The 21,248-nt window shown below is 48.1% G+C and overlaps 1 protein-coding gene across 4 annotated transcripts in view; it reads left to right on the top strand.

Moving 5' to 3' along the window:
• Nucleotides 1-21,248, top strand: part of LOC144137932 (uncharacterized) — a 73,255-nt gene that overhangs the window by 20,414 nt on the left and 31,593 nt on the right. The window contains exon 1 of one of the 4 annotated variants that reach the window (XM_077669964.1): nucleotides 1,957-2,114. The exons of 1 other annotated variant lie outside the window; for it this stretch is intronic. In XM_077669964.1, coding sequence (XP_077526090.1) covers nucleotides 1,994-2,114 — 121 coding nt within the window. In that variant the 5' untranslated portion in view covers nucleotides 1,957-1,993. Of the gene's footprint in view, nucleotides 1-1,956; nucleotides 2,115-16,509; nucleotides 16,659-21,248 lie in introns of those variants that run through there. 2 more of the 4 variants (XM_077669961.1, XM_077669966.1) reach the window with 2 other exon arrangements.

Raw genomic sequence — 21,248 nt, 5'->3', positions numbered from 1 at the left:
GACTATGCTGGCAGTGTTCTCTTGTTTTTTCTTGTCCTTTTTTTAATGTTTCATGTTTGTCTTCTTCCTGCTATAACCCTAACGCCTGATATTCACCACTCATCAACGTAGTCACCCCCAATCTGGTGTAGCAAGCCTCCCTAGCAGGGCTGACCTTTAAAGAGCATTCTCTCTCTCTCTCTCTCTCTCTCTCTCTCTCTCTCTCTCTCTCTCTCTCTCTCTCTCTCTCTCTCTCTCTCTCTCTCTCTCTCTCTCTCTCTCTCTCTCTCTCTCATATCTTTGAGTCTTACTCTTAATATGTCAGGATATACGCAGCGTGAGGTAAGGTTCAGCAATCCAATCCAATCCAATCCAGTCCAATCCAATCCAGTCCAGTCCAGTCCCGTCCAGTCCAGTCCAGTCCAGTCCAGTCACTGCTCCTGGCTCATGCGCAGCACGGCTCTCCAGGAGCCACGCGAAACGCCTATCAAGCGGTTTCGGCGCAGCGTCAGACTTGGCTACTGCGCAACGGAGGCGCACAGCTGGCACGCGCCGGCGCCAGTGCGTCTGCCGCGGCTATGACGTCACTCGTCTGGAATGCGCAGACAACCGGCGAATGTGCAGACCCAATTCTCTACACACCCGTACTCAAATCCAGTTTAATCCAATACAATCCAATTTAATCCAATCCAAATACAATGTAATCCAATTCAATTCAATCTAATCCAATTCAATGCTCCTCGCGCTTGCGCAGCACGGCCCTTCAGGGTTCACGAGAAACTGCTCAACCTCGGCCAGTGTAGCTTCCGCTACAAAAAGTCCGCAAAAGAATAAGAAGGGGCCAAGGTGTGCTCGGGAAGAGTAAACGTGTATATAGTAGAGTTTCCATATGACTTAAAAGAGTAGTATATATACAAACAGTGCGTAGTGCCAGTGATGCGGTAGGAACCAAAGATTTAGGAATAAAAATAAAACTTAAGTCAGCTTAACGAGCTTTGCAACGAAAGGTGGCAATTAGCCGAGCTAAGCCACTGCTATTTTTTTTCTCGTTGTTGGACCCAGCATTTACAACCTGCCCAGGATATGTTTTTCCACTTGTTCCGGCATATCGCCTCGGGTGAACAGGGTGTTTCATCATCAAAATGCACGAAATTGCGAAGTCAGTGCCAAGTTCGCATCTTTGAGTTCACCTCGGCGTTTTCTCCTGAGAGTAGCGAGAGTTTTAATTCAATCGTTTCACGGTCACAAAGCGTAGGCTATACAATAGTCCTAAGGAGCTCTTGCTATACACACAAAAGCTGCAAAGGGCGCCTCGAGCTCTTCCATTCATGACCCATGTCGCGCACCTTCCATCGACAGCCGGATGGCTGGAAGTTGTATCCGCCATTAGTAGACTGCATTTAGCCTCCCGGATTTTTCACTTTAGAGGTATGGCACAGCTGACACGAGTCTTACTTCTAGCCACAGTAAGCTCATTTCCCGGCCGGCAGCCAGACGCCGTCTGGTTACCAACTTCCGGTTGCTCCGGCGGAGACAAGAAATCACAGCCAACACCGCCGTTATAATCGGCCAGGCCTCACATCGTACCCGCCGCCTTACGCAATACGATTGGCTGCGCACGCTACCGCCTGGTGACGTTTCCTGACGTCAATGAAATGTGACCAATCACAGCGGCGCAATCGCGTCCGGGTGGAGACTCCTGTATTACGGCCTTTGTCTTACGTCGGGGGCGTTTGGAAAGACCCCACTGTTAGCACTTGGTGTCCGCTTGTGACGTCAACCCACGCAGCTGCACGGTTTGTTCGATGCCTTACGTGCGCATGGTTGTGTCCGTATCGTGCAACGCTAAGTGACGTCACGATTTTTTCCGCTTCCGCGCAACGCACGTGCCTTCGCGGATCTCGTTTTAGGGCGAACATCGAAAACACATTTCTATTAATGGAGGTTGTAAAGCGCTTCCACCGACCGCCCATCGCACGTGGATCATACGGCATGTTGATCACAACGGCGCCAGATGCGGCGAGGAAGTGCACGCGCTTCGGGTGTTCCGCAGATCTTTCGCGAAATCAAGATGTCGAGCGAAATCGTGTCACTTGTATACAAAATGGCAGAATTGTACCGAAAAGGCCTGACGGGTAAGCTAGCATTTTTGTTTTCAATTTTTACCCAGAATTTCCTTCGTTTCAGTTTGTTTTTCAATTTACCGTTGGTGCGTTGTATCTTCGAGATTGAATAGAGTACGCCATCGTTTTCCATGGTTCTTTGAGATTGATTTATATGGGCTTTAACGCGCCGAAGCTTCACGCGATGAGGCGTGCCGTAGTGGAGGGCTTCGGAGTAATTTTGACCACCTGGGGATCTTTAACGTGAGCCGAAATCTCGGACACACGGGCGTTTTTTTCTTTTTCCACCATCAGAAAAGCGGATGCCGCCGCCGCGAATCGAGCCCACGCCCTCGGGCTCAGCAGCACAACACCTTAGCGACTGAGCCACCGCGGCGGGTGGTTTTTTGAGCTTACCGAGCTTTTCTTTCAAGGCGCTTCGTAATACCAAATTTTTCTTCTCCACAAGCGAATAACGAAGATACGCATGGGCTCTACAATTGCGTTTTTAATGGCAGTGAAGAGCTACTTGTTATTTGGGTGCGCTTACTGAACCGGCTCCAGCTACTGTTAGTCCTTCGCCTGACTTCCCTCCCGTGGTTTGGGTATCACTGCATAATAGTTGGGGATAACAATATCCACCCATTACATATAGAATTTTACTGTTATTATACTAGGCGGCTGTTTGTCAACTTGGCTGTTTGACATTCACTTCCGACTTCATCATATCGGCACGAACCATATGTCTTCTGTTTTGTTTATTTGTGCGTTGTGTTGCCAGCGGCTGGCCTCGAAGTGCGTGTTTCCGTCCCTCTCATTTGTATGCCGCACATGCTATACTCGAGAACAAGTTAAATACGGCACTAGCTCATGTACGGTATCACTCCGCCTAAGCGCACACCCGGATGTCAACGGGCGCGCGCGGTTTGAAAGGAGATTGCTATGAATGCGTGATGTCGTCTGCCTTTTATCACGTAGTTTGTCGTGCAGTAGCTTATGAGCACAGTAAGCAAAAAAAAAAAAATCACGAGAACGGCTCACGCCATCTTCGAAATATTCCCAGTAACGCACTACTTGCGCCGCGCGGAGCGACATCCGGCTGCGGTGACGAGGCACGGCGGCAACTACCGTTGACGCGTTCTTAAGTTGCACCCCAGTATATCTTATTTGATGGGGAGAGCGTTTCGCACTGTTTCATTAGACCGGAACTTTCTTCTTTATTCTCAACCTAATTCGACGGTTGCAGAAAGTGTACTAACGCAAAATGCTCGCGGGGTAAACGCCGCGGCATTCAATATACCCGTGCGCATCGCTTTGTTGACCGCTTCTTCGCCGCTTATGTTTACTTGGTTGCAGCGGAGCGCAAGTTCGCTCTAATAAACCTTGTGAACGGGAAGAACCCTGCATCGAGAATGACGACAACAAAAATCCCTGTAGTTTGTCGTATTTTTGCGCGTCGTACTGTCGTCTTGTATTCTTCTGTCGTGATTCTGGAAGCTGGCTATGTCACGACGCCATGATAGCTGATTGATTGCAGGGTTTAACGTGCCGACGCAACGCAGGCGATGAGGCGCGCCGTAGTGGAGGGCTCCGGATTAATTTTGACCACCTTGGGATCTGTAACGTGCGCCGAAATCTCGCACACACAGGCGTTTTTGCTTTTCGCCTCCATCGAAAAGCGGCCGCCGCGGCCGGGAATCGAACCCGCGTCCTCGTGCTCAGCAGCGCAACGCCTTAGCCACTGAGCCACCGTGGCGGGTACGCCATGATAACTGTCGTAGCGGCAGGCAGTTTTGTTGGGACTACAGGAATGTTTGTCGTTGAGATAATTGACTGTGTCGTTACGACATGTAAATTCGTGTCGTAACAACCGATGGCTTTGTCGTAACAACAGGGTTTCTGTTGTCACAACAAAGTTTTTTGTCGTACGACAGGAATCCTAGTTAGGTTTCTGCGGTATTCCTGTTGTCATTTTAGACTGGGATTGGCTAATATTTCCACACCCCTTTATATTTCTTGCTGAATCGTTACCCTATATTAGTTTAACTTATACTAGTACATATGATTCAGCTGATGCAGCTGAAACGGGAAACGACAGAGCTATACACAAATGCCTACTGTCAATTGCATCTTTCAGAAAATTTGGTACTCAGCCCTAGTGTTGATCGTTCCCTTCGTTCACATTTTTTGTTGTTGTTCGCACTGACCGATAAATCTTTCAAACTCTGTCGTGCTATAGTGGCGCGAAAAATCAACCGATAGATTAGTCCTTCAGGTAGCACGTGAAGGCCTATCGGTGACCGCCAACCGTCCAGTCCGGCTGCCTTCTGCTTATTCTCCCACGGATGTGTGTACACAGGAAAGGCTGGGGCGTTGTGCGGAGAAGCCATGTGACGACCGCCAAGAAGATAACGGGCAACATCCGTGTTTATTTCTGGTGGAGACAGAGCGGCCATCGTCGCGCCGTTTCTGCGGGAACGAGACAGCAGGTGAGAACGTGTGTTCTACCGGAAGTCCTACGCGCTCGTATTTCGTGGATTTCTATAGACGGCGCCGTAGTGCTACGTATACCGGCTACTTTCGGGCGCCGAACAGCAGAGTTGTTTTACCGTCGTAGCTTGGGCAGGCAGTCGTCCGCGAGAAATAATAAGAAGTGGAAATACTGTGAGACACTTTGACCCCGCTCCCTGTATACTCTTCACGACGTTACCGACACTTCCTCATACTCAGCACACTATCATCAGGGCTAGCTTCGATGACCTTGGCATCATCATGACCTTTACATAATCATCACCACCGCTTGAAGGGTTCCTTCACCTGAGTGTCCGAATAAACCGGTCACGCCTACCATCGTCACTCAATACTATGTACGGCAACGAAAGCGAAATGTTTTGTCTAACAAATTTTGACGGCCTTTCTCGAAGCCTTACGCCTACCATCGTCACTCAATACTATGTAGGGCAACGAAAGTGAAATGTTTTGTCTAACAAAGTTTGACGGCCTTTCTCGAAGCCTTACGACCACCATTCGCTTATAAACATCTTCCTTAATACAGCATATGCGCTTCCGTATAGCATATCATACCGTGCAACGGTGTAGTATATTATAGTGCAGTGTAGTGCAGTATACGCCTCGAGAATCGCGATCGCTGCTCCGCCTGCCGCCGCTTCTCCGCGGCGTTTGCGGGATTAGCGCTGCGTGGCTGATGGGTGGTCATGCAGTGTTTTGGTTCTCTTTCGCTTCTCTTTGCCTTTCCGCGCACTAAACAACTTGTTATGGTGACGTCTGTAAGCTAACTGCACGTTTAGGGCACTTACAAAAAACAGCTGCGTCTTGGTAGAGCGCTGCTAATGCCAACAAGAGCTACCCGGGGAGGCGGTTCTGCGCGCTTCTTGGCCGCTCTTGCGGGCGTCGGCGACGGCAGCAGCATATCACCGCTGTCACCTTCGAAGACGTCAGCAAAAGTGAATTCTATTTATTGTCGCCGCGTTTAGACCTGATATTGGCACTATAAGAGGTTGGTTCGTTTTGCAGCACAGACGACAAATGCGCATTTGCTTCGAATATGTACGTCGTAGAAAAATATGTGTCGGGGATGTGATAACCCAATAGCTGACAAAACTTGTGCCTTTTATGAGAATATAAGCCACGCGAAAATGTTAAGTACGCTCAAGGGCTGTGCATTGTCATATATGTGCCCACTCATGCCTTATAGTAAGATCCAAGGTATATGTTAATGAAACCACGGGAAAATGAAAGGTCTGCAAGTGAGGAATAAATAGAATAGTCGTACAGGAATGAAAAAAAAAAAACGAGTGCAGCTTCTGAAATGCTAAAAACGTTTGTTTGAGCAAGCTTGTAGTATTCACCACACCAACTGGATGCGAAATGCACCGATATTTCGCTTGACATGGGGGGGGGGGGGGGGGGGGGGGGGGGGTGTGAGGAGGAGGACGCTCAACTATCCTTGTGTACAAATGCGGAGCGAAATCAACGAATGAACGTTTTAGTAATCACACACACAAGCTGCGTGTTCCCTTTTCGTTTGTTTTTCGCCTTCAACGAACGGCTGATAACTCGGCGGACGCATTTTTTGAAGAATACAGGGTAGGCAGTTCACAAGCGATACGAGGTGTCGTTGGAAGAGTTGATTGATTGATTGCATGGTTTAACGCGCCGACGCAACGGAAACGATGAGGCACGCCGTAGTGGAGGGCTCCGGATTAATTTTGACTACCTGGAGATCCTTAACGTGCGCCGAAATCTTGTACACACGGGCTTGTTGGAAGAGCGTCGTATCTGATAAGGGTCTCTGATTTCGGTTTATGCTAGATTCTGCAGTCTCCCTGTGTCATACGACGATGTTTCAAAGAAGAGTTTGGTAGAGGACGCGGATTACTCTATAAGCGCATCTTTGCGCTTCTCGTGGAGGACAAATGTAACAGATGAATCTTTGCGAGCGCTCACCTCGGGACAAGACGACCCAGCATTAAATTTGTCGTCGTGTGCTGACTCCGGAGTGTAATTTTGCATTATCCATCGTACTTCTTTGGTACAATCTTTGTGAAATTTATGCCGCATTGGCGTGTTCATGGTACTGATCAATATCTGATATGTGATATTGACAGCCGTAACTTGCGTGCTGTCAGGTATGAGTGCTCCGCTGGATTTTGTAAGTGCACAAAGTCGATTTACATCATAGTGTGTATGGCCGCAACATGACCATCGGAGGAAACACTGCTTACGGAGACACTGCCACTAAATTTCAGGGCAGCGGAATTGCAATCAGCTGCATGCGAATGCTGGCTTCGGGACGCCGGCCTGTGACACACGCCTGGTGCTCATATAGATATCATTAAGAGCGCGTCATAAACGTTTATTCTCTCGTGAACACACCCCGCTTGCAAACAGAGTGCCTGCTCCACGTTAATCGGTATTTCGAACGCGGACAAGCGGTAAATCGCTGTCTTGAACGAGCCCCAAAAGCAACGGCGACAGGGGGGAGCGGGCCGGGGACTCCCGCGCCTGCTTTCGAAACGGGCCGCTAGGGGGATTTCAGTGGCGCCCCTACAGGCCGCGCTCGAGGCCTATAGTATGGCACGTCACAGTACAGCATATACATAGCGCAGTGCAATACGGTGAGGTACAGTACGGAAAAGTATACAGTGTTGTACAATACAGTATAGTACATACCCTCGTATATAGTAGTACACTTTTTTAAAGCTTTCGTCTTGGCGCTTCCGTCTGTGGTCATAGTTCATTAATTTGCGATAATTCATCAGATTTTTCAAGGAATGAACCGAATCATACATAGATACAACAGTGGGAGAGGGGGGTCTTGTAAGTTTTCCGATGGATTATTAAGGCACGATGATGCATACGACCGATCGGTGCGGGCTCTGCAAGTAATGAGTGTTTCTGAAAGTGCACGTTCTAAAACGTTGATTTCCTATACCATACAGTGTATAATATCTCTATTCCGACAATAGACAAGAATTGGTGTGTTGTTACAACAAAACCGTGTTATAGCGATCTCGGTTTATTTTAAATCTCGCTCGACTCGAAACGTGTCATAGTCTCCACTGCAGTGCATATAGGAATTAATTCATAATCTTTTTAACGAAGCATCGCTTGCAACGAATCCAGTTTCCTGTACCGGCGGTTTCGTTATAACGAAGGATTACTGTATTGTCATTTTTCTCAACTTCTGCGGGTGTGCGCACAACAACCTCAGCGGCGTCTAAGCCCCGCCCCGAGCTCGCCAACTCCGTTCTCACTTGATGTGCTGTCACGAGTAATGATCGTAGTTACGGCCGAAAGTGTTTGAATGCGCGGCATCTTTTTTAACTCGCGTCTGGAAATTCGCATCCTTCACTGCGGTCCTCCCATTAGTCGCTTCCCTTTTTATCTCTCTACTTCGCCCAAACAAAAGCAGCTTTTCCGCACCCGCAAAGTACCGCGACACCATGCCGCACAGTGCATTCAACCCTTAGGTGTCTGTAACATTCACTCGGTAATGTCAACGCCTCCGGAATGCGGAGTTGCGGCTTTGTTGTGAATGGCGTGGCTGACACCTGAACCGCGGCGCTGTTATCACGCGTCATTGGCATTATAACTCTGTCAGCTTGCTTGGACTTCCGGAAGGTGTGGAATGTGTTTAGATCCAGGCATTTATCACCCCAACTAGTTCAGGGGTGCACCTTCATTAAAATTTCTTCGAATACGATTAAGCTGTTCCCTCAAGGAAGCACAAAACGCTGTTTCTCTACGGTCGTTCCTTTGTCGCGTTTGTCGCCTTACTCACTAATTCACGAATTCCAAGGCTTAAAAATGGTAGATGGAGAAACGAGGTTGAATAAACGAGTATTCAAACAATGTGCCTTTACTTGCACACCGAGCAGAACATTTATTTATTTATTTATTTATTTATTTGTTTATTTATTTATTTATTTATTTATTTATTTATTTATTTATTTATTTATTTATTTATTTATTTATTTATTTATTTATTTATTTATTTATTTATTCATTTATTTATTTATTTATTTATTTATTTATTTATTTATTTGCTTGCTTGCTTGCTTGCTTGCTTGTTTGTTTGTTTGTTTGTTTGTCCTCCAGAGTGTGAAGATTCAGGCAGGGTGGTGGACATTCAGGTAGCAAGGCAACGCACGGAGAGAGAGGGAAAAAAACGGCATACCATAAAGCAAGAACAATCTGTATCATCAGTGAGGAGATGCTGGTGGTGCTAATGAATCCGCCTCTTTCACAACCCCATTGCGCATGCGCAATCCCCTAGCGGCCAAGTCCCTAAGCAGTCCAGTAGGGGCAGCAGACGACATTCCCCACAGCTCCCGCACAAGCGGGAAGGGGTCGTGGTTGTATTTACATCGTTTGATTTTTTGTGTGTGCTCGTTGTGCGCGGAACAATGCCCACAACTTGTGCTGCGTTCCGCTGTAACTCGGAGTGCCGAAAAGGGAACGGTGTCGGCTTGTATCGCTTCCCGTCGGCCGCACGCGATCGGCTACGGCGGCTTGCGTCGCTCGCGTCGGCTCGGGTGTTGGGAACATTAGGCTTGGCATCCTGGCGGATATTTGATCGCTGCTATCTGTGCAACTGCGAATAACAATCCGCAACACAACTTTTCACTACACTATCATCCCCTTTCTCGCATGTGGAACTCCATTTAAGTTATAACTGCCGTTTGAGAGATCGGTGACCGAGACATCTGCGTAGCCTGTTTCGATGCTTCCGCGCAGGTATCGCCATCTCTGGGCCGCTCGGCGCAACGCGCGCCGCGGCGACCGGTCAGCGTATACGCTTGCATCGCGGCAGATATATCTGATCGCCGCTTTTAAAATAAGCCCTGACAACAATCCCTAGCACAATTTTTCACCACACTAACACCTACTTTCTCGCATGTGGAACTTTTTAGCGATCAGATTGATTCAGAAGAGCAGCGACAAGCGCGGTTGCTACCGTGGTCTGCGTCGGTTCGAGCCGCTGAGTGTGCCGAGCTGGCAGGCGCGGCCGGCGTGTGCGCGGACTGTTTCCGAGGGCAGAAAACGCTTCACGATTGCTTGCTTTATCCATTTCTTGCGAACAAACGCGCAGAATCTACAAATTCAGCTCAGCGATCATCGTAGTTGACCATGGAGCAAAAACAGTGGGCGGAGCGACGCCGACGACGCATCTCATGCGCGCATCGGGCCGTCTCAAATTCACGCGTACGACTAGTCGTGGCGACAGTCGTAACGATCAGTCGCATGCGAATCGCGTGTACCAATCGTACATGTGTCCAGCGCTTAAAGGCATTTTGCGAACTGCCGGCCTTTGTTGAGCTGGCGATCGCACTTCATGCCAGGCGACTCCAAGTACTGCTCGCTCTGCTACTCGGCCGGCACATCGGGCACACGGATCTGTCCGAGATTTCTTTGCCAGCCCTCATTCAGTGATAAGAAGCCGCCTGGTATTATGTGATGACCAGGGGCTGTCATCTTAAGGCGTTATAACACCAACACAGAAGAAAAACTTCGGCTGCTCCTCGCCGTAATGTGGGATTGCCGTGCATACAACGAGAACGCAGCCGGAGGAAACGCCGGCAAACCCTACGGCTTCAACTTCCGCTAGGCACGCTAGGTGGCAGCACACCGCAATGAAAGAGGCGGATTCCATGCAGTTACTGTGCCCGGAAAGTACGAAAATTAAAACGCCTCAGTTGAAGGGAACTAAGGTGTTAGGGAATGGCGTTCGTGATCGCGCGTTTGCGGTGTCAGTGATAGTGATATAAATTCTGCGTGCTACCAGTGGTTAGCCGGCTATTATGAAGTTGGTCGGTAAAATTATGACGCAACACTTAACCCTAAAGAATTAAATGGCCCATTGACCGAAGAAACCGCCATTCGGTCTCTGTGGCAGCGGGAAGGCTCCTCAACTCACGTGAATATTGCCGACGGCGCTGAGAGAATAAAAGGGACGTAAAAATAAATCGGCCGCGTATCCGCTCACTTCGCTGCAAATGGCGTCGAAAGACGATAGGCGCCTGCCGCCCCTGCCACGTAGACATCCCCCTCCCTTCCCCTCAACTCTCTCTCTCTCTCTCTCTCTCTCTGTCTCTCTCCCCCCTCCACCTCCCGTTTCGCTCCTGCCACGATAAGGGCGGCAGAGGTTTGCTCAATTCAATACAAATTTCCCGCGTTCCACTGCTCGCGCGCCATCTATTGGAACTTTTTGTTGCTGTTGGATTTGGAATGCCGCCACGTTGCCTTGGCTTGGCCGCGAACCTTTTCGTACTTTTATTCACGACATTGTTTCCTAAGTGTACAGTCGAACCTCGTTATAACGGGACAACGAATTAGTTCGTTATAACCGATATTCGTTATAACAGTAGAGGTGAAAATTGGCTATAACAAATCGACAACCTGGCTCGCGGAAAAATACTTGGAGGTTTCGAACCCACTATACACAAGGCAACCCTTACCTTTCTCCTTGTTGCATTCCGAGCCCAATGAACTGGAACATGAGTACGTGAAATTACAACAGAACAAAGATCACTTGACAAAACAGGCCTGCGTTCCTATTTTTTCGAGGAAAGATGTGATCTTTGTGTGGTGGCTACTCACAGCACTGAGCAGGATGAAGTTTTACATAGTGTCCACGAACAAAAGGCCTTTATACTGCTGCAGTTTCGGACTACGGGGGGTTTTTCCAATTATAGTTTCTTAGCCCCCTGGTCAAATATTTCTTCGTTACATCCGACATCACCCGGCTTTCACGGTTTCAGTTCCTGTTATAAAAGAATAAGTGTCATTGAAATAAAGCGTGACCAACCAAAGTCTGTGTTCAGTTCGCTATAGCCGATAATTTGCTAGTATATGAGTGTTCGTTATAACGAGGTTCAAATGTATTTCTTTGTAAATTTCCTATCTGGAATATAAAGCACACATTTAAATTCAATTAAAAGAACACTGCGGGTACCGGTTGTGCATTGGCGTTTTGCCAAAAATATGCCCAATGTTTTCTTCGCGCTCAACAATGTTGACAGGTATGCAGCATCTTTCCAAATTTAGTGGTTCGGTAAAGTTATGCTTTTATAAACTTCTCGATCAAGGATTCCTTTAACTTTTGACCGGATGGATGAATGGACAGACAGACAGACAGACAGACAGACAGACAGACAGACAGACAGACAGACAGACAGACAGACAGACAGACAGACAGACAGACAGACAAGCAGGCAAGCAGACAGTCATATAGACAAACAGACCAAAATTTTCTTTTCTGGTTAGAGTAACCCAAGAAAGACTATCATTTTTTTAAAATGCAAGTAGAATCACGTCTAAGAATCACTTCAGGATTATTTCGTTTACGCTTTGCCCCCTGCACGTCGGCGAGTGCACAGTACTCACGGTAGGCATCAATTACCTGCAATGCCAGTTGGGTTGCACTTTTTTTTTTTGCTTTCCAAGCTGTGCTCGTTGTACATCTTCAAAGACATATGAAAAGTCGGCCAGTTTCACGGAAAGCCCCCAAGGTGGAGTAAGTTTCTGTGGAGGGAGAATTCAACATCCACCTTAAAAGCAGCCGTATACGCCTACAAAGGAAAGCTGAGTTGGAGAATTTGTCCTGGTCTACGATGAATCCCGTGTCAGTGACGATTTTAAGCGAAGCTTATAAGGTTAGGGTTTCGTGTATTTCTCAACAAAGACTCCCGAAAGCCCCACTTGTCTTTGAAGGGCGAGACTAGCGTCACTAAATAAGCTCTAGGCGAGAAGTACTACAGCGCGAGGCGTTGGAAAGCGAACGTCCCGGGGTGTGTTTTAACTAGCACGCGTTCACCACAAAAGTAGCCCATCGTTCAAGAATGGTGTTGACAAGAAATGATCCGCGTGAACAAAAAGTAGTGAAATCCAAGACCATGTTTCGCGGGAGCGGAGCAACCCTGATGAGCGCGCGGATGTCCTGAGGAACAGTTTCCGGACGAGGGTGGCTGGCGTCCGCTATCCGGTAGCCTAGCTGCCTCAGCACCGTGCGACCGGTCGAAGTTTGTCTGAGCCGCTCTAGTTGGCTGACAAGGTGGGCATCAATGATCTCCCGCACCTTGTTGTGCACCCCGAGCGCTTCCAACTTGCTAGTGGCGGTGTGAGGAGGGAGGCCTAGCGCTTGCTTGTACGCCTTCCGCAGTAGTATGTCAAGTTGGTCCAATTCCCGCGGTTTCAGCGGGAGGTAAGGCGTAGAGTACACCACGCGGCTGACAACAAGTGCTTGCACCAACTTGATGATGTCATCCTCTTTCAAACCCTGGTGACGGTTTGTGACTCGACTTACCGTACGCATGATTTGCAAGGCAGGGTGGATGAGGCGCTGGACTGTTAGCGTTCCTCCTCCGTCTTGCTGGATATAAAGTCCCAGTATGCGGATGGTTGGGACTACGGGGATGTAGCTACCCTGGAGCTTTATTTGTATTGTGGTGGGTTCCAGGGCCTTGTCACGTGGCTTGTGCCTCCAAATAATCAGCTCGGACTTCTCCGGGGAGCATTCAAGGCCGCGCACACTGGCGTACTGCTGGACTGCGTCAGCGGCTTGTTGGAGCGCATCCTGGATGTCGCCTTCTGACCCACCAGTAGTCCAAATCGTAATATCATCTGCGTAGAGCGCATGTTTAATCCCCGGAATGGTGTTAAGTTGTTGTGGAAGCTTCACCATAGCTATATTAAATAATGTTGGAGAAAGCACCGCTCCTTGTGGCGTTCCTTTGTTTGGGCATGGTCTGAAGGGCCGTTCGAAGTGGCCCGATGCGCACAGTCGCCGTGCGATCCGTGAGGAATGCCTGGATGTACTGGAACATTCGTTTTCCACAGTTAGTGTCACTTAGGTTTTCGAGGATGGCGTCGTGGCTCACATTATCGAATGCTCCTTTTTAAATCGAGAGCGAGGATAGCCCTGCTGGAGTGAGGAGAAATGTGCGCCAAGACGTCTTCCTTTAGTTGAAGGAGGATGTCATGATTTGACAGGTGGGGCCGGAAGCCGAACAATGTGTGTGGATAAATGTCTTGGGCTTCTATGTATGGTTGTAGGCGGGCAAGGATCACATGCTCAAAAAGCTTCCCTACGCACGACGTTAGCGATATGGGGCGCAATGTGTCCAGCTTCGTAGGTTTGCCTGGCTTCGGAATGAGCACCATTTCAGCGTGTTTCCATTGAGCGGGTATTGTGCCCCGTTCCCAGTGCTCATTGAAGTACCCCGTTAAGGCTTGGATGCTGGTGTTGTCGAGGTTTCTGAGTACCTCGTTAGTGACCTTGTCTTTACCCGGAGTGGTGTTGCGGGTCAGGGCTTGAAGTGCCTGCCAGACCTCCTGTGTCGTTATTGGTTTGTCCAGCTCCGGGTTGGGACGGCCAGAGTACGTGCGTGGAGGCACGGAAGGTAAAGGCGTGCCAATGTACTTGTCTTTAAGCTTATCCAGCACCTCTTCGTCCCTGCCATGATGAGAGTGTAGCAAGCGCTGGATTGCTTTTTGACTCTCCAGCTTACTCTGCGCGAGGTCCAGCAAGTGGCGGATGAGCTTCCATGTCTTTGCCATTCCCAGAGTACCCTGTAAGCTCTCGCAAAGCTGACGCCAGTTTTGTCTCGTGAGCTCGGCCGCGTACTCCGCTGCTTGCCGCGATATCTCTGCTATCCTGCATTTTAGCTTTCTGTTATGTTTCTGCCTCTTCCATCTTCGTTGGAGGCCTTTGCGTGCTTCCCAGAGATGGAGGAGGTGGGAGTCCACTGCAGGCGCTTCTGTGGTGAGAGCGATCTCTTTCGAGTGTTTGTTAACATCGTGGTGCAGGTCCACGATCCATTGCTCAAGTGAGCTTATGACGGTTGTGTCGCTTTGGGCTCTGTGCTTGCGAAAGGTGGTCCAGTCAGTCATTTTTGTGGACTTGAGTATTCGACGTAAAGGAGCGGTCGGGATGATAGTCTGGACAATATAGTGATCACTGCCCAGGGACTCTTCCAGATTTTGCCACTCTGCATGCATCCTGAGCATCACGTACAGCGCAGACAAGCACGGGTACAATTCCTGCAAGGGAAGTACTCTGACCACCCGCATGTGCGCTTCACGGACGCGGCCCACTACGCGTCCCATCGAGCCACAGCAGTTAGTGTCATTGACGGCTCGGGCGATGTCGTTCGCACTGCGACCGTAAAAACCACAAACATCGTTGAAGCCGAAGAAACGGCCATCGCACTGGCGATGACGTCTCCAACTTCAAATAGCCCACTTCATATAATTACAGACTGCCAGTAGGCATGCAGAAACTACGGCAACGGTCGGATCTCAATATGCGCTCTCCGACTTCTAAAAAAGCACAAGGACACCCTAAACCCAACTGTACTAATATGGACGCCCGGTCACGCAGGGCTTGACAGAAATGAGCGAGCACACGCTACAGCCCGAGCATGCACCCTCCGGGCACCGCACCAGTCGCTCCGTGACCCAGAGCCTGTCCAGCAGCAGTACCGTACACTTCTGCAACACCACCGCCTTGCCAGATGTGCCTACCCACCACCGCACCAGAAGCTCACCCGAGAGGAGGCTGTAGCCTGGCGGCAACTACAGACCAACACATACCCCCACCTTAGCTTCCTGCACATCATACACCCCACAATGTATCCACCAACATGCCCACACTGCAGCGAACATCCAACACTGTACCACACCACGTGGGCTTGCCAAAACACACCAGCAGCCCCCATTATTCGCACCCCCACCCTCGAGCAGTGGGAGGCCGCGCTGTGCAGTTCGGATCCTGAGGACCAGCGACAGTTGGTGGACCGGGCATGCAGAACCGCAGCCGCCGCAGGGGCCCTGGACTGAGGGCTTCTCCCGCTTTCAAGCGCGAACCTCTTTCGCTTGAATACATGTTTCTCCACCACCACCACCACCAACCACCATCCAAGACCATTGCCCCAGAACTCTAACTATCCTCTCCCCGGTCCCTCTCCCTGTTTAGACCATCGGTCTCCCGTTTCAATAAAAGTTTTACTTGTATTGAAACTTTTACTTACTTTTATTGGGATTGAATCATGCCCCAATCGTCCCAATTGGAATTGAATCATGCCCCAAACTTTTATTTAATAATACCCAAATCGTTCAATATATGATTTGGACATGAAGTTTTCACGTCTCATCACTTACATATGCATTGTGTGTAGATTAATTATCAAGAGCCATCATTCTTAAGATCACTTTTGCCAAAAGTCAAGTCAGTAGAGTCAAGTTTGAGCTTGTCTTTCACAGGGACGGCCACCATCAAAGCCCACGAGAAATGGACTTTTCTCGTACCGTTCATCTAATTTATGTGCCACCTTTGCGTCCTGGGCTCCTTTTATAAAAAGCATGGTCACACACCTTCACAGAGGGCAATGTGTCACGATATTTCTTACACGGTGATGTTTCTGAGAGCGGCGTATAGCTTTCATTTTGAGCCCTACGGCTGCGTTTCGGGTTGATGTTCAATTTCGCCTTTCCATATATGGAAGCGTAGCGCGTAACCCATTTTATGCCCGAAAAAAGGAAATGTTACGTTCGTGAAATAACGTAGATGTTTTGTGTGAGTGTGTGCAACGTGCGCGTTTGATGCTCGCGCACGAAATTTCTCCGTCCACGCATCGCACGTAGCCCGCACGCCTGCAGTACACCTGAATCAACGAGAGCGGCTGCACATAAAAAAAGGCAGCAGCAACGACAGACGGCTGAGCAAAGCCGCTGTTCGGAAACGATTGCCGCGCTGCGTTCTCGATACCGGCCCTGCGTAGCTAGCACCCCCGGAGCGCCGCGTATCGGCCGGAATTCGCGTTTCCGCGAAAACGCGCGACAAGTGCATGCGCTTTGACGACGACGGTATACAGGATCACCGCCGGATCACCGCTCGACCTCCCGACGGCGAACAGACGTGAGCAGCTGCTTGTGCCGAGTGTATATAGTGTCGCCGGCAACTCTTCGCGATCGGTTTGTGAGCGGATCATCGCTTCCAAGTTCTTAGTGCGCGGAGTTACCTGCTGTGTAGGCTTGGGCCCAACTAACACATGGGTAAGCTTAATTGCTATTTCTGCTTTCGCGCATTTTTACGTGACTCGAGCCATGGGACCTGTTGTAATCCCGTGATTTTCGCTTTACAAGGGGAGCATTGTCTGCGGTAGCGTGCTATTTTCTTGGAGTTATCGCTCAACGATTTGAGCGATGCCTTCCGTGATCTTTATTTTTCACCCTTCAGAATTTTTATCCTGCCAATAGAGTTTACATGTTTAAAATTCCGGTTGTAACCTTCGAGCAATACGTAGGGCCACGCAATAATGCCGGATAGATCCTGAAGGCGCAAGATTTTGAAAGTACCCCTTTCCTCGTATTAAATGCTCTCTCTCTCTCTCTCTCTCTCTCTCTCTCTCTCTCTCTCTCTCTCTCTCTCTCTCTCTCTCTCTCTCTCTCTCTCTCTCTCTCTCTGCCTTTTAGCTTAAACAGGAGGCTGTTGCTATCAGTAATAAAACTAAGATTTCGCTACGAGACATCTTGAAGGTAGCGCACTTAAATACGGACACTAGGGAAAGAAACGACAAACCAGAGCGCTGTGGTTTGTCGTTTCTTTCCCTAGTGTCCGTGTTTAAGTGCGCTACCTTCAAGATGTCCCATATGCATTACCAACTAGCCCAGTCGTCACTTCTTCTGCAGTATATTTCGCTACGAGTAAGATCCATTGTGATCTGCGTATGGGCTGCGTTCCTAAAGGTTGCGATAGTACCACTCAACCACCCTTGAACCCTACAGCATAATCACTTCTTTACTACAGATAATTAATGTCGGCTCCTTTATGTAGTAATTTTGATTTTTTTTCTCTTCTTTCTGTCATTTATTTGGATTTAATATTTTCAATGTGCAGTTATAAACCACGTTCACGATACGCTTCACATGTGCCGTTCGCTTCCGCCACTTGTTACCGTCGCGACTGTGGCTTCATCGAAAAGCTTGAGTCGGCTGTTTCCGGTTTGTCGTCGGCTGACTTGAACGCAATCCAGTGACGTCAAATTCGCTGCATGTTACCCCTGCGCGCACCTATGTATCCCGTTTACACCAAGTGGCGCAAACTAGCCTAATCCGCTTAGGAACCGCTGTTAAACAGCTCTACAAGGCCACGAACACGTACCTAACCTATGGAATCTGCCATTGAAAAGGTTGTTTGGTATGAATTCATCTTGTTCACTGCGTTTATGAAACAGAATAAGAAAAGACTCCTTGTTTCTTTTTAATTCAGGTGCGCTTGTGACAGTTGACATATCCGTCTGAGACGAGCAGACACAATTTCGTTCCAAGATGAAAAGACGGTAAAAAAATACTCATTGTAAAGAACTCCCAATGTATTTTCTTAAGAGCCCATTCGCTCCGTGTTCCTCAAAACCTCTTCTGGGCATAAACTCAAATGTAAAAACGCACGAGTAAAACACGTCTCCACAGGGCGTGATCAGCCAAACACTGTTGGTGGTGCAGGTCCTATCAACGTATTGATCAGGAATAGTTCGAGTAAAAAAACAGAGGCACCGACTATAAGAAACTTAAAAAGTTTAAAAACTTCAAAAACTTTAAAAACAACAAACAATACGTTTCGGCTTCGCTACGGAAGCCTTGTTCACAATGGGGTGAAAGAAAGTGCATGGACGCTTATGTTTTCTGCAGCACGTGACGTAAGCAGCGCGTGTACGACGGGGGGAGGGACCCTTCATGCCCATTAAGCGTGTGGCGTGTCTCGAGATAAAGCCGCGATTTGAAGTTCCTTTCTTGGCCATTGATTCTTGAATTATCCCAATCAATGTTATGGCCCGTTGCATCCACGAGTTCGGCAAGAGCATTCGACGCTATTCGCTTTTTTTTTTTTTTTTGAACGTCGTTCTGATGCTGCCTGAATCTCTGTTTAAAGTTTCCCGATTCACCGATGTATGCGTAGTCGCAATCTGCGCAGGAAATCTTGCAGACCACGCGAGGAAACGGTTCTCTGGAGACCCTGTCTTGTTTGTTATTTTTAAAGTCATTAAAGTTATGGTCGGTTTCTCCGTTTTTTACTTGAACATGTCTCCCGACAAGACGGGCTTCCGTCAAACCCTCGACTTGATCAGGAAGGTGGTTGAACCGATATGTTTAGTGCGATTGAGAAAAATGGCATGTATATCCTCCTTGAGCGAAAAACCTACAGTAACCAATCGTGTTTTTTTTTGTGTTTTTTTTGTAGCTCCACTACTTTATAGTAAACCACTTCTTCCCGTTTTACAGTGTACGGTGAGCGGTGGTGGAAAAAAATATAGTGCAGATTGTGAGAAATGCTTTGTTTTCGTAATGTTCCTTTTGTCATCGTGTGTTGTAGTGCTCGCAAGACAATGAAAAGGGTAAACAGTTATTTTGCTCTTCGATGCATCGTTCACAACAGGCGTCCTTTGCAGGGACGCCTGTTGTCAGGCACGCTTGTTTCATCGGTATGCTCGGGCTAATGGAAACCTCTAAAAGCCTGAGAGAGAACAAGATAAATAATGTTACTAAGTGGTTAAAGACAACGTTTATAACTTTGTTTTGTTTTGTTTTGTTTTCAATGTGAGTTGCTTCTTCACCATTCTTTCCATATGAACACACATCGGTGGCTAGTGCAAACCTTAATGCAGACGACACGTAGAGGAATAGAAAAGAATGAAGAATAACTAATGCAGGAATCGAGCTGTTTGAATGCTCTAACTTAAAAAAAAAAAACACATGCGGCGTCCGTGTGGTGAAACGCAATGCCGCACCACAAGAGTCAAACAATCTACCCACCCCCTTTCAACCCCTCAGTACGATATTTTAATTAAAGTCGTTATAGCGGATTCATTATAAGCAGGTCTGTTACTAGATCGAGTCCTATTGTCCTTCATACATAATCAGAGAAAGCAGGACCAGTGACGAAGCTTGCAAATTGCGTCTGCATTCTAACAGCTGTTTTGGTCAACTGTAATGGCGTATTTCCTTTAGCTACGTTTCTACAGCGAAGTTGTTCATGGCTAAGTTGCGACCAAAACGGCGTACATCAACAAAGCCTCATAGAATAAAAATTTTTGTTTCCATAGCTAATGTCAAATTCCCTGTAGTTTTTAATATAACGTAGGTGTCTTGTAAAAAAGTCTTACTGAAATTGACTGCTAATACTAATTTATTATTAAACCTAGTTTTATTGTAGCAATTAGTTCACAGTAAATCTGTAAACGCTATGGAATTTCCGTCTGCTGCCAATGCATGACCGTCTCGGAGGATGGAGATGTTATGGCGACAGAAATAGAAACTATTCCAACTATACGAAAATTAGGCGCTAAGACGATTTTAGCATTGCTTTGAGGTTAACCGGCTTTTATTTGTTCACAGCGGAGTTGTAAACATTGTGGAATGGACGGAATTGAGCTGGCGTCCTTCAAAGTTTCATTGAGCTTTTGAAGTATGGTCAATCGCAATTCGCAAACAACAGTGTTTTCGTGTTTTATTCCGTGCACTCCCTAGATCTCGCCCAGTTTCGCTGGTCGTCCTTCTTTGTAGAGTGGTAGGGCACTGAATTTATTTTAATTTAATAGAACCTTTGTGTGGCCTCTTCGTTACTCGCCAAATTTGCTGCCTCGGACGCAGTGACTGGCCGTTCAGGTGCGTTGCGGCTTCCTTGTTCAGGTGCGTTCAGCGGCTACCCTGTTCAGCGGCTTCTTTGTTCAAGTGCGCTCAGCGGCTTCTTTGTTCAGACGTTTCTTTGTTCAGGTGTGTTCAGCGGCTTCCTTGTTCAGCAATTTCTTTGTTCGGGTGAGCGGCTTCTTTGTTAAGCGGTTTCATTGTTCAGGTGCGTTCAACGGCTTTCTTGTTCGCGGCTTCTTTGTTTAGGGGCGTTCAGCGCCTTCCTTTTCAGCGGCTTTTTTGTTCAGGTTCAGGTGCGTTGCGGCTTCCTTGTTCAGGTGCGTTCAGCGGCTTCCCTGTTCAGCGGCTTCTTTGTTCAAGTGCGCTCAGCGGCTTCTTTGTTCAGACGCTTCTTTGTTCAGGTGTGTTCAGCGGCTTCCTTGTTCAGCAATTTCTTTGTTCGGGTGAGCGGCGTCTTTGTTCAGCGGTTTCTTTGTTTAGGTGCGTTCAACGGCTTTCTTGTTCAGCGGCTTCTTTGTTTAGGTGCGTTCAGCGCCTTCCTTGTTCAGCGGCTTTGTTGTTCAGGTTCAGGTGCGTTGCGGCGTTACATCCTCTTTGTACTGCGTAAGCGTTTTTAGGTGACTCCGCGCAGAAACCTGTCCGTCCGTTCGTCCGCGACGCGCGACACGTTGCGCTCTGCAGGAATACACGGGTTTGATGGGGTACGCAATAAAAGGCATTCAATGAAATGTCGTGGGACATCGGGCACGGGGCCTCCGAGGCAAATATACGTAGAAGTGTATGCGCGGAACTGAGCCTTCAGAAAGAACGCATCTTATGCGCTATCTGATAAAGGACTTCTTTTCTCCCTTTTTTGAATTTATCGATCGATAGCTGACTGTTCGATGGTGTGAGGCTAGAAAAAGGAAAAGAACGCCAAGGAGAAGAAAACCTTTTTATAAAGATGGGCGATCATTAAAATGGAATTAAAATCCAGCAGCTAAGGTAAATGGAATTAAG

Source organism: Haemaphysalis longicornis, unplaced genomic scaffold, assembly GCF_048455015.1.
Source record: "Haemaphysalis longicornis isolate Haplotype H1 unplaced genomic scaffold, Haemaphysalis longicornis Haplotype H1 scaffold_5, whole genome shotgun sequence".
In the NCBI taxonomy this organism is placed as follows: domain Eukaryota; kingdom Metazoa; phylum Arthropoda; class Arachnida; order Ixodida; family Ixodidae; genus Haemaphysalis; species Haemaphysalis longicornis.
The sequence above is the reverse complement of the archived record's forward strand: the minus strand, read 5'-3'. Positions and strand labels throughout refer to the sequence as shown.